General features: G+C 37.4%; 1 protein-coding gene across 1 annotated transcript in view; it reads left to right on the forward strand.

Moving 5' to 3' along the window:
- Positions 1–17623, forward strand: part of ERC2 (ELKS/RAB6-interacting/CAST family member 2) — a 917787-nt gene that overhangs the window by 335180 nt on the left and 564984 nt on the right. Inside the window, exon 6 of the mRNA XM_044912797.1 lies at positions 1758–1925. Within this exon, the coding sequence (XP_044768732.1) occupies positions 1758–1925 (168 nt within the window). The remainder of the gene's footprint in view (positions 1–1757; positions 1926–17623) is intronic.

Consider the following 17623-nt stretch of genomic DNA (forward strand, 5'->3'; position numbering starts at 1 on the left):
ATCAAACTTAATGATGAAACATTGAAATTCTTCCCTTTAAGCCCAGGAACAAGATGAAGGAGACACAGTTTCTTTTAGGGCTCTGTCTTTCTGCATGGCCTGTCCATGTGGCTGATATGGGCTTCTTCACAGTATGATGGTCAGAAGGTGGTTGGACTTCTAACATGGTGGCCAGCTTCCAGCTGGAGGAGGCTAAATGTGCCTGTCCTCCTACACACAAGGGCCAGAACTGACACTTTGGCTGCATCTACTAGTTGAAGCTAGTTACAGTTTAGCCCAGGTTCAAGAGGAGGGTAAACAGACTCCACCTCTAGTTATGAGTACAGCGTGTGTGTACAAGTAGGAAAAACTTGGTGGCAGGCATCTTTGGAGGTCATCTGTCACAACTATCAGGCTGGTAAAAATGTGGAAGTCTGGTGACATGAGAGATTGGCAAAGATGTGGAGTGATTGGCATACTTACACACTGCTTGTGACCCTGGAAATGAGTATAACAGCACTGGTAAACATTTTGGTGTCACCTAGTAAAGTTAAAGATGTGCATACTATGTAGTCCAGCAATTTAACTCCTAGATCATTTTTGCTGTGTGTACCGGGTGATAAATATACGAATGTCCAGAATAGCACTTTTTGTTCTAGCAAAAAACCTGGAAACAAACCAAAATGTCTATTAATAGCAGAATGGGCAAGTGAATCATGGTGGAGTCTTACAATGGAATTCTGTACTTCAGTGAAAATGAATAAATTGGATGTACAATAACACGATTTAATCTTCAGGACATAAGATTGAGTAGAAAAAAGCAAAGTACTAAAAAAAATACACAGAACAAATAAAGTTGAAATGCAAAAAATAAATGTAAAAACAAGCAAGGAAATGACAAACACACGATTTAGGGTGGTAATTATTTCCGAAGGGGGAGAGGAGATAGAAATGATTGGGACATAGATAATTCTAATGATCTTTTTTGGTGACTCGAATGATGGATGTTTCTTGTATTATTTTTCCTTATACTTTACGTAACTTTATGTTTTTTGTGTCTTCTCAGTATGTAATATAAACAAAAAACCATTAATGCTTACTTTCTTTGGGTGGGGGTGAGGATTCTTTTTTCGTCAAATGATTGCCTTGAATGATCATTTCCACTGTGGAGTAGCAGAGAAGGACCAGGGTATGTCTTGGATTAATTACCTTTATTAGCAACCTGTTGACCTTTCTTAGGATCATGGTGAATAGTCTATGTTGTTTCATGGATGAGGAGTAGGTCTGGCTAGGAAGCCTTCATTCCATTGTGAACTTTGGTTCTCAGTGGGGTGGAAGGTCAGTGTGCTGACCTTACCTGTTTTCTATACTCTTGGCCCCCTTTATAGAGCCTTCCCAGACCCATAAGAACTTCCAAGGCCATCTTTTTTTTTTTTTTTTTTTTAAAGATTTTATTTATTTATTTGAGACAGAGAGAATGAGATACAGAGAGCATGAGAGGGAGGAGGGTCAGAGGGAGAAGCAGACTCCCTGCCGAGCAGGGAGCCCGATGCGGGACTCAATCCAGGGACTCCAGGATCATGACCTGAGCCGAAGGCAGTCGCTTAACCAACTGAGCCACCCAGGCGCCCCCAAGGCCATCTTTTTAAGCAAACTCATGGCTTGCCTTGTTGGATTAATGATCATTGGCTATTGAAAATTAAAAGAAATCAGCAGTTCTCAAACGTAAAGAGTAGAAACTGTGGCTTCTAATTTCTTGCAATGTTGTTGTTTCACAGATTGATCAACTGAAGCAGGAGCTTTCAAAGAAGGAGTCAGAACTTCTTGCCTTACAAACAAAGCTTGAAACCCTTAGCAATCAAAATTCAGATTGCAAGCAACACATTGAAGTGCTTAAAGAGTCGCTTACTGCCAAAGAACAGAGGGCTGCCATCCTTCAGACCGAGGTAAGGCACTGTTTCACGATTCCAGGCAGCAGACGTTGAGTCGATAGAAAATATCCTACCTGGACAGCTTTCTTTAGAAGATCCCTTATCCAAACCCTTGGGGCCAGATGTGTTTTGGATATCAGATATTCCAGGGACCTTGGAAAGGTAAGACCCATATCACAGATTGCATAACACTCCCAGTGTGGGTACAGCAATACCCTGTAACAAATACATGACTATTTGTGCAGAAAAAAAATTCCTCACACTAAAGTAGGATAAATAAAGACTGTATAAGTAGCATCCTATTAGTTCATGTCAGGTTGTGCCACCAAAAGAGTTTGTTGCACACTGGAATTTTTTTTTTTTCATTTTCAGAGTTTTTTAGATTTGGGAACCATAAATAAATGGTTGGATCTAGAATGGTATTATCAAAAATCATCAAAAAGTCGGAATGTCATCTACCTTACTTGCTGTGTATCTGTATAAGTCCCTCTCTGTGATTCCAGGGCTTTCTTACTACCTGAAGAGTATCCTCAATTTTCAAGATTCTTTTACCCATTGAAGAAAGTTGATATTGTATGAGTTTCTTAAAAGAAATGTTGGTTTATTTCTTCTTATTCATACTTAAAAGAAAACCAAATACATGTTACTATCCTATTTCCTTGCTTTTCGTCATTGGATTGTATCTTTGAGTGTGCCAAGAAAGGCAAAACACAAACTAGTGATGTAAGTAAAACAGTTGCCAGAAAATAAATTATTGCATGTGGACAATAGCAAAGAATGTGGTGACTCTCCCTGATTTTTTGTGTTGAGGTAGTATGTTATGTGGGTTACTGTAGGAGAAAGCAGTCTAGTTGAGTTACATGTTTTCTCTTGTGCTCTTTAAGCCATGTCTTTGTATATGTTTTTGGGTGTGTGGGGAGGTTTAGATTTGCCTTGGAGTTAATGGGGCCATTGAGTAGGCCTATGCCCTCAGTCAAGGTGCAGCAGAGTGTCCAGAGGTGAAAGGAAACAACTTCCAGATTGGGTGGGTCTTGGCATGAATGTGACTCAGCCTCTATGCACTTGACACTGGCTCATAGGCAGTTATTAGATCACTGCAAACCAAAATGATCACTTTGGCCTCGATGTAGATATCTCACATTTAAGAAATATCATGTTCAGTTCTGTATAGTTTCATTGTGAATTTGGAAGCATGAATATTTTATTTTGCACAGCAAAAATTTGAACTATGCCGTAAATTGGATGACAGCTTGTATCTCTTTTTGAAGAGGCTGCAGTGAATAGTATGTAGAACAGTGCTGATACTGTAGCCACTAGCCACATATGGCCAATCAAATTTAACTAAAATTCAGTAAAATTTAAAGTGTAGTTTCTTAGTCACACTAGCCATATTTCAAGTATTTAATAGTCACATGTGGCTAGTGACTAGTGTATGAAAAAGCAAGCTATAGAACATTTCTGCTGTCTAGCACTTGTCTAAATAGGGATTAAAAACTATGGCTTATGGGACAAATCCTGCTTACTGCCTGTCTTTATAAATAAAGTTTTATTAGAACACAGCCACACCCTGTCATCTATGTATTGTCTTTGGCTGCTTTTGGGCAGCAGCAGAATTTAATAGCGATAGAGACCATCTGGCCCTTAAAGCTGAAAATATTTGCTCTCTGGCCCTTTACAGAGAAAGTTTGCCAAGCCATGGCATTGTGATTTTGTGGGAAGAGGGTTGAGTGGGAATTGAAATGTCCTCTCTCTAGCAGTCGTACTCTGAACAGGGCCAGATAGTTTGCTGACCCCTGTTGTAGAACAAGGTTTAAGTTTATTATCACAGTGGTTATTCACAACACACAGTTGTCTTGGGTTGGCAATAATACCTGCATTACTAATAAAGTTAGTGTAATTCTGTTGCTGTGTATTAGGTAGAAAGAAATTTGAGAGGCAAGGCAATCTGCTGTGGTATTGCTTGAACTGGGAATTGGGCTTCTTGATGGTTCCTTTCTAGCAAGCAAGAAAGAAAAGTCAGCTCAAAAAAGCTTATTACCTTCCTCTCATTACCTTATGCTGATGAGTGCTGTATCCCCTGGCCTCTTTCCCTTTCCTTATACTCTCCCCTGTATTTTACTCTTCTCAAATTAATGTAGTCCAAATCAGACCTATACATTTTTCATGAAAAAGACAGTGGTAGCATTATGTGGATAGCTTCTGTCCCATGTTCAATAATTAAAATGACCCAATAAAGAGATGGTGCTTTGAAGTAGAAAAAATTATTCTGTGTGTGCAGAGAAAGTGAGATGATTTTCTAGTTTCCTGCTTTGAAGTTGGGAGTGGGAGATTAATGATTTTATCAGCTGGAAACATCCAAGGCAATTTCTTTTGCCTTTTTTTCTTCTTTTAAAATCTTTGTAAATGGAAATGGAGAATGTTACCTAATGATGTCCATCTCTTAGGGGAAGCAATTGAGGTTGAAATTAGCTCTCATTGTTGGATCATAAGCAAAGGATTTTTGGCAGCAGTAAAGAACATTAAAGTGATTTTCCCACTTCTTTGAGAAACAGACAGAAATAAGAGTCTCCCTACCTAACGTGGTGGGTTAGTGGATGAGTCAGTGAATGAGATACGTTATGTTTTATCATCCCCTACAGTGAAAGACCTGAGTTTACACTCATATGAAAGATACGGTGCTCATTCTGGAGGAGGTTATAAGTGATAGTTCCTTCCAGTTAGATTCCTGAGTCATTCCTGAAAGCTCTTGCCAAAACTGGAGGGCTGTCCCTAGAATGGGAAGAGCATGTTGGTTTATCTGGAAAATCTGTACCATCAACTGGGTTTTGGCTACTCTTAGAATATGGTATAAAGGACAGATGCCACTGGCTTAAAGGTTCATCTGTGCAAGGAAGGCTTTTGCTACCAGGAGATTTGCGTTTAGGGGGTAGTAGGATGAAGGGTGGGACGAGGGGTGGGAGGCAAGTTGTCTGGTTTGTGGCTATGTGGCTTGGCTCCTGGATTGGTTTGTTTTAACTTGTACAAATGCCCAGACGCTTTTTGACATGTGTGCAATAAATCAATGGCATAATAATTACACATATACAGAGATACACCACATAGCACTTAACATAACATTTTACTTTTTAAAATAGCTTCAAAGGACCCCAAGGCCAAGTTTCTTATTTTTCTACTTCCTTGATGTTTTCTACGTACGAACTTACCCCATCCACCAACACATTAATTCCGTGGCAATAGAGATAATCATGAATTGGCTTTTTTAGCATCTTGATTTTTCTGGATTTCAATGAATAATTACCAACATATCCAGAAATTAGGAAGAAGAAAGCCTAGCTATTATTCTATGATCTGAAGTAAAATGTATGAAGAACGTAGCATTTAGAAGTGGGAGATGTATGGACATGCCTTTGCCTTCCCATTTCATAACTGCAGTATGAATAAGACTTAAACCTGTCTGAGCCTCCATGTCTTGATCTATGAAATGTCAGTCACTTTGCCAGCCTGATGCATCTATGTGAAAAGTGCTTTGACTCCAGGAAGGGGTTCTAGTCGTAAATTGTGCTATCATCATTGCTGTTGTTATTATTATTACTATTTTATATCAGGGATGTTTGGGGAATCCTCTACCTCACTTCTTTTCTTACCATGCATTCTGTGTGTTATGCCTCTGTGGGTCTCCTTTGAACTTGTGTGTCTGCATTTACCAAGCCAAGACTTTTATATTTTAATTGGGTTAGTTTTTTATGTCTTAGAATGATACAGAGAAATGAAGAAAATATGGAAGTGCCATCTATTTTGTTCTGTCCCCATATTAAGAGACTTCCTTTGGTTTTCTGGCAGGTCCACTTTTCCCCAGCCCAGCATGATTTCCAAACTGCCCGGCATGGCAACTCTTTTGCATGTTTTCTGGAAGATGTGTTATATGACAGTGGCATATAATGCTTGCTTTTATACTCATTTATGTTCCAAATAGATCTGGGAAGAGTTCTACTTGTTTAAAAATAAACACTTGAGAGCCTATTAACAAATATGTAGGGGTTTGTGTTCATAATGGCAAGGGGCAACATATATAGGTTAGGTTAGTCACAGCTCCGTAGCAAAGGTCCATAACATTTTTGTTTTTATTTTTTAAAGATTTATTTATTTGAGATAGAGAGAGTGAGAGAGTGGGGAGGGCAGGAGGAGCAGAGGGAAAGAATCTGAAGCAGACTCCCCACTGAGTGTGGAGCTGATGTGGGGCTTGATCTCATGACCCTGAGATCATGACCTGACCCAAAATCAGGAGTTGGACCTTTAACTGACTCAGCTACTGAAGCGTCCCTTGTTTTTGTTTTTAGAATGTAATCAGTATAGAAGAGAACTTCATGCAATCTATAGGCTCATTCATTAGAAAAATTTACCTTGGCACACATACATTTATATTCACTTGCAATCATGTATATAATTTTAGGCAGTTTACAGATGCTCTGAAGCATTTCTAAGAATTTCACATTGAAGATCCCTGCCCTGTAGGTTTCGTGCATTTTTTCATTCAACACATAATTTTTGAATGACAAATATTGCTGGATATGATGCCTGCCTTTATCTAGCCAACACTTCATTGGGTATATGGATATATGATAGAGAACTAACTGATTTATACTACCATGAATGCTCAGTGATTTCATTATCACTGGTTGACAATAATTCCACATAAAATCTTAATTGGACTTCATCTTCCTTCTATTGTTTAAAAGCAGATAAGTAAAGGAAGGAAAGAAGATAAAAAGAAATACATATTTAGTTCCTTTGAAGATAAAGCATGCAAGCTGTATGAAATGTCCGTTTATATCTCATATAATTGAAGGCTAATGTTGCTAAGGTGATTACTCTGATAATGTTAAGATTTTATGTTTTGAATAAAGGTGGTCCTTTTTGAATCCACACTCAAGCAACTTGGCTTTCCTTGAGAAAGGGAATGGTATTTATGGGGTTACAGACACTCACGCTGGATTATTTTACGAGTTACTGCATCTACTTAGAAATGCTTCAATCTGCTATACTTCAGACAGACTCTTCCCTCAACTTGTCTAAATGAATGAGGTGTCATTTGATAATATTTTATTGAGCATCTATCATGTGCAAGGTTCTGAACAAGGTGGGACCCATAATCTCATGAGCTCTTGGTCTTGGACTTCTTAATTTAATTATCTTGCCCAAATGTCTACTGAGTGTCTTGTGGCTGCTTATATTGAGTTTCAGGAGATATACCTAAGTGTTTCCCATGTGATACTTTATCTTAAACTTGACTCACAACTTGTGAAGCTGGTATTATTAATATTATTTTTTAAAGATTTTATTTATTTGAGAGAGAGAATGAGAGAGAGAGAGAGCATATGAGAGGGGGGAGGGTCAGAGGGAGAAGCAGACTCCCTGCTGAGCAGGGAGCCCAATGCGGGACTTGATCCTGGGATTCCAGGATCATGACCTGAGCTGAAGGCAGTCGCTTAACCAACTGAGCCACCCAGGTGCCCATGAAGCTAGTATTATTAACCCCATTTTCAAGATGAGGAGGTAGAGTCTCAGAACTTGTTTAAGGTCATACAGTGGTGAGTCACAGGGCCTTGGATTGCAAAACCTGAGCTCTTAACCAGAAATCTAGTGCTTTCCATAAGGGCTCCCATGGACTGAGTGTTTTTTTTGTGTCAAGGAGCTGACATACATTGTCTCATTTAATCTGATGGCAAAGTTTTTGGCAAGTTTTATAATCCTGTCTTAACAGATGAGTTCACTGCTGTTCAGTGCTTACTAGGTAAAACCCTGTATTGGCTATGAAGAGTTACGAATGAATACTTCTGGGTGCCTGGGTGGCTCAGTTGGTGAAGCGACTGCCTTCGGCTTAGGTCATGATCCTGGAATCCCTGGATCGAGTCCCGCATCGGGCTCCCTGCTCAGTGGGGAGCCTGCTTCTCCCTCTGACCCTCTTCCCTCTTGTGCTCTCTGTCTCTCATTCTCTCTTTCTCAAATAAATAAAATCTTAAAAAAAAAAAAAGAATGAATACTTCTGTGACTTAAATCCTCCTAGTATCACTATGGCTATAATAACTGCTACATATTGGCCATAATAATGAAGGATATTGCCCAAACTCTTGGGAGGGAACAATTTTTTCATGAAGTCTAGAATCCTGGTATATTAAGAAGAATTTATTATATAATACTTTTTATTTCTTTAAAGATGTTTATGATTATATGTACATACCTATACTTACGCATGCATGCATACTTTCTTAAAAAAAAAGCAGAAGAATGGACAACAGTACCTTACTGTATTTTCTCTTTGTGTTGGAAACTCAGATATCTTTAAATTGTCAATGATATACACATGTTATACATTTGCAAGGTAAAAAATTAAGTGCATTTTAACAGAAGGGGTGATGATCATTTCTTCAGGGAGATTGTTTCCTCAGCAAGGTGTTGCTGGTGGAGTAGGAGGAGGTGTTTTCTGGGCCCATGGTGGCATTTTTGGTCAGTGAGTCATGGATGTTTCAGTGTGATAACACAACCAGAAAGCAGACTTGGGCTGTCAGTTTTCAAGGTGGATCATAAAACCAAGCTTTTGACGATGAAAATATTGTTACATGGAGAAAAGAACACAGTTTACGACTCTTTGTTTCTTGGTTTTCTGCACTGAGGTGGGCCTTCTGCCTCATTTCTTGACGAGGTCCAGACTCTTGGGTATACAGGTCACTGTGACAAGGAGTTGGGAATGCTTTGTGACCTCCAGGGACCTTGGGACTAGATGCATTCATACAGGGCTTTGCAAACTATTCCAGATACTTAAGGGACCACTCTTTCTTCTGAACTCACACGTTTTGAGCAAAGGAGTGTTTTTTTTTTTTTTAAGTGGGTAGAAATGATATTTACCACAACATATAAGGTGGGATTTACAATCAGTGCTCCTTTACTTTTTTAAAATTTAAATTCTATTTAATTAACATATAGTATAATATTAGTTTCAGAGGTAGAATTTAGTGATTCCTCAGTTGCATGTAACAGCGAGCGCTCATTCCATCAAGTGCCCTTCTTAATGCCCAACACCCAGTGCTCCTTTCCTTTTAACAGTAATTTCAGTTTTCCTTCTGCCTCCTGCTGTGGTTGACTGGCAAGCAGTGAAGTCCTTTTTAATCACTTCTGTCCAGGCTTCAAAGGATATTTGAAATGACCTTTTTGAGATAGACTTTTGTTTAATGAACATCATCATCATGGCATTTAAAAGTGAGGTGTTTCTTCTAAAAAGTCAGTAGCATATGACAAAACCAGTTTTTAGGACTGTCAGATTACCCCAGTGCTGTGTTAGGGTGCATTGTTTCACTTTCAAGACTTGCAAGGAATGTGTTTAAAATTAATAAATTAAGGGATTTGGTGAAAAAAATATACAAAAGAAAATCCTGGTGTCACTTGTATTTTTCCATTCTAATCCTGTTGTTGGCTTCACATTTTAAAATGTTTTTATTTGACTGGGAAAGGCATCATTTGAAATTTTTATTGATAACACTCTTAACTGCAAGAAAAAGACATAAACTTGCAAAGCTGTAACTATCATGGTGGCCACAATTGGGAGGTCTGCAAAATGGTTTATTACCAGTAGAAAAAAAGCTGTTGGGAACCACAGTCGTTATAGGGTCACCACCTCTGTTACGTGCATTTTATTTTTTTCCCTTTTCATTTTGAGGGTATTTATGATGGCAGTGCCAAACTACACACTTTTCCCTCCCCTAATGTCTGTGGGCTTTGTTTTGATTCTCTCTTTCTTAATGATGTGAAAACTTTGGGGTTATATAAAAATGAGCTAGGGTCAGGCTTTGCGGGCCCCAGAATGCTGAAAATGTCCTTGTATCTAGCTAGTGAAGACATTGTTTAAAGGGGCCACATTTTACTTCCTAAGATTTTTAGCTGTTTTGCAGATTTTAGATATCCGGGTGAAATGTGCAAGGCAGCCTCATACTCTTGCTTTCTTAAGGTAAAACATAAAAGACCTGTGGTGGAGGAATTAAAATGTGTTAAGGTTGTTGGCCGCAGTTCCATAGCAATTTCTGGCCTATTAAAGGATGATGCAGGTAGCTACAGACATTATTTCATTCCATAGGTCAAGAGCCTAGTACTTCTGTTGTTACTGTTGTTCAGGCTTTCAGAGAATGCCTTATTTAACACCTTGTTAGTATAAAATTGCTTTTGACTTTATAAACACAGGTGTTCAGTTTGAATCTTAATGAACTGTGAAATAGGTAGATGTCTAAAAGGAAATTCTATAAATTGTGAACATGGCTCTGTCAGCACGCTAAATGGATTAGGAAAATTCACTGTCTGCCTTGTCACTGAACACCAATGTGATGCATGGGCATGAATCAGTCCTGAAAAGCCAATAACATGGAGGGAAACGTAGAGCCTAGGAGATGTTGACTGTGTGGGTTCCCCTTACCACAAATGAATGTTGATGCAGAAGGCTCTGAAATCAGAATGGCTATTCAGAGGACGGCCAAGAAGGGGTACATATGAGCAGACAACACAGAATTTATAGAGTAAAACCACAAACACCTTATTTTGCATTATACTAAAATAAAGATATTTTACAATACTCATTTTGTGTGTAATTCTGCTTTCAATTTTATATTGTTACTGCAGCTCAAATCTCATTATAAGTGTTCCAACAAAAATTCCTTTTTAATCAAAAACTTTCCAATCCTTAGCCCATTGTCAACTTATTTTGAGCAACTTATTTTTCTAGTGAAACAAAAGAATTTGGCTCTTCTTTTTGAGTTCATTGGGATGTTGTTGGACCTGTGTGGCTAAACATGTAATTGAGATAACGGAGTCATTTTAATTTCTACATTAGATCCCTTCATGATCTGCATCTGTTATTTTGGAATGTAGAGATATGGAGTCAGAGCCCTTTATATTCTTTGAAACAAAAGAAATAGATCACTAATACTTTTGTTTGGTTATGTTTTTGTTTGAAAAAGGCATTGTCTATACTATATTAAACTGCAACTGGAAGTGACAGTATCCAATTAACCAATCATCTATGGGAAAGTACATGTCCTTTGGTAAGTGTTGCTTACTGGTGAATGGTTTGTAGGAAAAAAAGAATGTATTTCTGTCATGTCTGTGGGAAGCTGACTTGCCACTTTAAAAAGGAGATGACAGAATTTAGGAGGAGGGAAATTCAACAAAACTCTCACTGACCTCCAAGCTCACATTCTTTGTCTCTTTTTTTGGTATGAATTTTATGGAAAACAGAATTTATTAAGTACTTCCATTCATTTTTTTTCCTTTTGGGGGCACCATTTAGAAATAACCAGTTTACATTATGATTATGTTCTCCTGACACTGGACCCACATTTGTAACACTTGCCTCTATTCCTCTGGAAAAGGCTAACATTTACTGTGGTTGGGTTTCTTTATGTGTATATTTACATATCAAACCAAAATGTAAAGAGTGAAGTTAAATTTCAGGGCTTCTGCAAGGATCTTTTATCCATTTTCATATGAACTTTATTCTTTTTAAAATTAAATACAGAGATTTATTCCATACAGACATATACTTTCCCTCTCTTGTTTTATTTAAAAAAAAAGGAGAGAAAGAGAATACAACTTGAGGTAAAAAGTTGTGTAGTTGAGGATCACTTTAACCGTAGAAGTTTGTTTTTATTGCAAGCATTTCTGTCTTGAAATGTATGAAATTTATTTTCTTGCAATTATTTTGTATTTTGTTTTCTTATTTTCAAATGTAGTGATTTCTTAAATCCTTATGATTATAACAGAATGATGATAAAATACTACTTGGCAGTTGTTTGAAACTGGACAGATCCTAAGTTCTGTCATTAAGACCTCGCCAAATGTGAAGGAAAAGAGAAGATCTAACTCCTCATTTACTGAGTGTGACTCCTTAGCCCAGTGCCAGCAAATCTGGGTGTTCGCTCTCTCCATAGTGATGACCACCTTTGACAGCTCTTCTGAGGGCAGTACAGGAAGAGGGGAAAGGCGTGACTTGGAGAACAGCTCGGGACTGCCAGAGATCTAGAGCTTAGGATTTGTCAACTCTTCAACCTTACTCCCATCCAAAATCAAAGTGTGCATTTGTGGAAAAATGTACATGAATTTTTAAGATTTAATTTGGGAAAAATTTAATCATTTGCACCTTGCTGTGCATGCATGTATGTGTGTGTGTCTGTGTGTGTAAAAGAGAAAGAGACAGAGCACTAAGATATGAAATTTAGGTGTACAGTATCATTTTGGTAACCTTCTTTGTTGGATCTCCAGTAGGTTATTTACAAAGTACCTACTGTATTTTAGGCATAGTGCTAGGTGCCAGGAATACAGAAGTAAATAAGAGATAAGTGTTGCCAACATTATCACCCATAATGTGATTATTGAAAAAATTTTAAGATTATTTGTAGTTCCTTTTGTCCTTGAGCATTCACTAGGGTTGATTCATGAAAGATTCAACTTAGTGAATTGTTGGTTGCTTGACAGAACCCATAAAGACCGTGGGCATACAATAGGGCCTCTGAGTAAGTCTGTGAAAGTACCTAACCAAAAGGAGAAATTATTTTAATGCTTAGAGCTTTTTTTCATTTACAAATCCTTAAATTTTCAAGGGTCACATTGTTGGATAAAGTCTCTTGATATAGATTGTGTAGGACACAAAAATATTATCTTATTCCTCAGGAACATTATGGCCTAGCTGGGGTTTTCGTTACTGTGCTGCGCTTAAGTATTTATTTTATTCCTTTATTAACCTAATATTTATATAGAAGGAAAACTTCATCGCAGTATAAGCTTCTTATAGGAAAGGACCTTTTGCTTTTTTTTACTGGGGTATATAAGCTCTGAGAGCAGTGCCTAGCATAATATAGGAACTCCAAAAATGTTTGTTGGATCCATTGTTGCTCTCCTATATCATTGGAGGTATAGTGAGAAAATTAGATGAGATACTACATCACACTAGCAATGAAAGTATCCAGTCTCAGGTGATGCGTTGATATTAGTAGTAGGAGAAAACACTGATTAACTCCTCTATAACTTAGGTATGGGGAAAACTTTCCTAACTATGAGTCAATATCTGGCAGCATAATGTGTAAGATTGATAAATTTGATGACACAAGGTAAAGAATTTTTGCTTGACAAAAAATTATCAGGCAGGGTAAAAGACAGATAACAACTTGGGCTACATACATGCAAGCTGTGCTACAAATAAAGCGTTCGTATCCTTAATAAATAAGGTTTTTTAAAAATAGCGAACTGAAGAACCAACAACCCTATAGAATAATGGGCCTGATAGGTAGATAGTACACAGAAAAATAAATGTAAATGGTGCTTAATTTATGATGCTCAACCTGACACAGGATGAGAGAAGTGCATATTAAATCTACATTGAAAAATAATTTTCACTTATTAGAATGGCAAAAATCCAAAGACTTGAAATGTACTCTATTTATTGGTAGTACCGTGGGAGTAACTAGCTCTCTAATAACAGTGCTGGTAAAAATGCAAATCGATATATCCCCTTTCAGAGGAGAATTTGGCAACATCTAGCAAATTATACACGTTTTACCTTTGACTGCAGTCCCAGTTCTTCCCAGAATCTCTAGGTCCCAAAGGTACACTGGCAGAAATACAAAATATCAGAGACTGTTCACTGCAACACTATTTGTAAAAGACTGGGAACCACCAAGATGACTACCAGGAGGGGATTGATTGAATAAATCACTGTGATCCACAAAATGGATTACTTGTAGCTGTGTAAGAGATGAAGAATATCTCTATATACTTTTATGGAGTGACCTCTAGAATATATTGTTAAATAAAAAAAAAAAAGAAGGTGGTAAAAAGTGCAGAGGGTATGCTACTGTTTACCTAAGAGATTAAGGGAATGCAAATATATATAATATTATTTGTTTCACAGTAGAATGAGTGGACAGGGAGAGAACCCAGACTTCTTTGAATATATTTTGTTTTATAGATTTGACTTTGGAGCCATGTAAATACATAATTGCAAAGCAAAATTGAATCTAAAAAGGTAATCCCTAAAAAGTTAAAAGGAAAATGAAACAAACAAACCTATCTATGTGTTTGAGTAGCAGTATAACCACAGAGAGAGGATTATTCCAAGTGGCTTTAAAACACAGTATTTTGAGTGTACATCTCTCATGGTATACAGTCCAGGACAAAAAACAATATGCAAAGAATCTTAAACCTTTTTCAGTAATTATATTTTTGATGGTAATGTGGGTATTATTATTCTAAGGCAGGTGTGTGTGAAAACTGAGATAAAACAAATGAGTGTTTCTGTTTGTGTCACTGAGAGCTTAGGAGAAAAGAAATACAGTGCAAGACTGATGAAGTTAAGAAAAGATATGACTGTCATCTTAGGTTGTGTTTCCTTTTTAACAACATATAGACTTATATAGATAAATGTTTTATATTTATATTCTAGCGATGACTCTGTAAAGCCGTAGAAACAAGGACCAATCTGGTAGCAATGAACATTCCTACCGTCAGATTTACTGCTTTCCATGAAAAGCCTTTGTAGAAATGGAAAAGTCTATGTCTGGGGCAGGGAATGATGCCTAGAACATCTTGTCATGCCAGAAAGTGGGGAAGCTATCAAAGACAGGCCATGTCAGAAAGACTAAGGAACGAATAAAAAAGGTTTACCCACTGGACAAAGAATTTGAACATCAATAACACATAAAATATGCTTAAATCCATGAGGTCAGAATGATAACTCTTTAAAAAAAAAGCTCTTTTGTAGATTCTAGGGAACCAATATATTATTTCTGAAACTGGTAAATAAAGGAAAAGAAATGAGCATTTATTATAACTTTTTTATAAATTGTACCTCAGAGTAAGTCAAAGAGTTAACAAAGAGAAGGTTCTCTATATAGAAGTATTCCAGGTAATAAATGAAGAATGCTAGACTAATCACCATTTTGCATCCTCTTATGATTTAATTAGTGGATCCTGGGGATTGAGTTTTTTTGTTTTGATTTTTGTTTTGTTTTGTTTTTTTAGAAGATTTTATTTATTTATTTGACAGACAGAAACACAGAGAGAGAGGGAACACAAGCAGGGGGAGTGGGAGAGGGAGAAGCAGGCTTCCCGCTGAGCAGGAAGCCCGGTGTGGGGCTCGATCCCAGGACCCTGGGATCATGACCTGAGCGGAAGGCAGATGCTTAATGACTGAGCCACCCAGGCACCTCTGGGGATTGAGTTTTAATGGATGTCACATCAAATAGTACATGCCTCCAGATGGAAGTACACTCTATTGCAATTAAAGTCTTGTCAGAAAAAATCAAACCTGAATTTTACTGGAAAAAGGACGGAGAGGAACTTGGCAAACAGCTCCAAGGGCTGCAGTGGGCAATTTCCCCATCATGGGAAACCTTGGTAGGACAGATGACTGTTTTTGTTTTAAAACAACAACAAAGGTTTTCAAGGAAAAAGAGAAAGAGGTAGAGAGGGAAACTGTATATCAAAAAAAACTTAAGAGACATATCAACCAATCATAATGTATGAACCTTGTTTGGATCTTGATTCAAATAAGCAACATGGTAAAATTGTGAGCCACTGGGGGAATTTGTAGGTTAAACTGATGATAGTAAAGAATCACTGGTAAATTTTTCTAAGTATGATGGTGGAATTTTAAAAATTTAATATAGAATTCTTATCTTTTAAAAATACATACTAAAGGGACTCCTGGGTGGCTCAGCCTGTTAAAGGTCTGCCTTTGGCTCAGGTCTTGATCTCAGGGTCCTGCGATTGAGCCCTGCATAGGGCTCCTTGCTCAGGGGGAAGCCTGCTTCTCCCTCTCCCTCTGCTTGCTGCTCCCCCTGCTTGTGCTTGTGCTCTCTCTCTGTCAAATAAATAAGTAAAATCTTAAAAAAAAAAAAAAGTACTTACTAAGGCATTTACAGATGAAATGATACAATATCTGGTATTTGATTTTAAATAATTAGGGGGCTGGGAAGGGTGTGCGGTTGGGGTTCATAGAAGAAACGGGAGTAGTAGCCATGAGTGGATACATGTAAAGTGAGAAATGGGTCATGGGGATTCATTGTGCTATTTTTTGTGTTTTTGTATATGTTTGAAATTTATGTAAGAAAACATTGAAAACAAAATAAAAAATAAATGAGTAGTGGCCTGCATAGGCTCTTTGAATTTCATTCCCAGTGACATGGTATGCCTCAAGATGTCTCCTACCTACCTACCCTGGCACATTATGTCCTTATGTATACAGATGCTTTTTCTTCTAAATTATTCTAAACTTGATGGTGACCCTGAAGATGATTTCAGACCTTTTACTGAATCAATGAAAGTACACTTTGTAGAAGGAAAAAGTCTTATTTTAACTTTTTCTAGTTTTTCTAAATCTTTGTTTTTATGAGAAGGTAATTTGGATGTAAAAGACCTAGAAAAAAGCATTGGGAAATCTGATAGGGAAGCTGAATCAGTTGAGCTTTTTTATGTTGAAGCTTTGGACTCTTTTTTCAATCTAGCCAGTTCCTATAAGATTGCAGCTGGCTGATGTCAGGGACCTGCTAATGACTCACTCCATTTAGGCAGGGTTCATCCTCGAGAACTTCCCTGGAAATGGTTTGGGTTGCCAGGCACAGACCATGGCCACATGATTTGCGCTTGACATCATTTCTTTTACCCACATTAGTGGGTATCAGTCATCAGAGGATCTAATTTCTATTTCACACTCAGCCTAGAAGTTTAGAAGACTTTATTTTGCCTGCTTGGATTCTCCTATTCATCTTACAATCTCGGTGTTTTCTTATTAGTAAAAACATAAGTCTAGTTCAAGGAATCCTAAATATTTATCTTACATATTTTAGAAAGAAAAAGTATATAAACAATGAAATATAGGTGGTAAAACCTTGTTAATTTTATTCTTTCTTTGTCCTGGTTTTGAAACCTCTTAAATACTACAAAAGGAGAAGCACATTTACTATGGAGTGAATTGTTAGAGTGTGCGGGTGAATTCTTAGAGTTTTGTAAATTGAGTTTATCTAAATCCCAGTCCAGAAGAACTAAACCAGCTTTCTCCAGTCTTTCTCTAGAAAGTGAGTTTCAAAGTGATACCACATGTTGGGTACAATACCATTGAGCTAAGATTGTTATCAAGATATCTCAATGTATTGTAGGGTGAATTTGAGAACATAAAAAAAGAAAAGAATGCTCCTTTATGTAAGATTTGAGAGAGAATTAAGACACGGGCAATTTGAAAATATTTCTTTTGTTCAGTTTTAGAACTTGTATAGATAAGTTCTGGCAAGCTCATTTCCTTTCCACTCCCCCTTTGCTTTTGGACAAATTTCTCATCTTCTTTCTCCACGTATCTTTAGGTCCTGGCAGAAATCTGTTGCTGTTCATGATTCCTGGATTATGTGACCTTGATCACTTTCTCTGCTCTCTCTTAGCATAGTACTTGCATTGAGTTTCCAGAATTGCTCTTTGACTTGACTGTGAGTTTCTTGAGGATGGAGCCATCCTAACTTGTATGTTTTCCTGCTTCTGCAAAATCTAGTTTTGTTCAATTCTCTCTACTGTAGATGTGAGTTTTATCAAAGAATCTTGACAAGGTTTGGGGAAGTTTCCCAGTCTGGGAAGATACTGTGTTGAGTGACCACTATGAGAAAGTGAATGTAGCTTTGCATTTATTTTCATTT

This window comes from Neomonachus schauinslandi, chromosome 1, assembly GCF_002201575.2.
Source record: "Neomonachus schauinslandi chromosome 1, ASM220157v2, whole genome shotgun sequence".
NCBI lineage: Eukaryota > Metazoa > Chordata > Mammalia > Carnivora > Phocidae > Neomonachus > Neomonachus schauinslandi.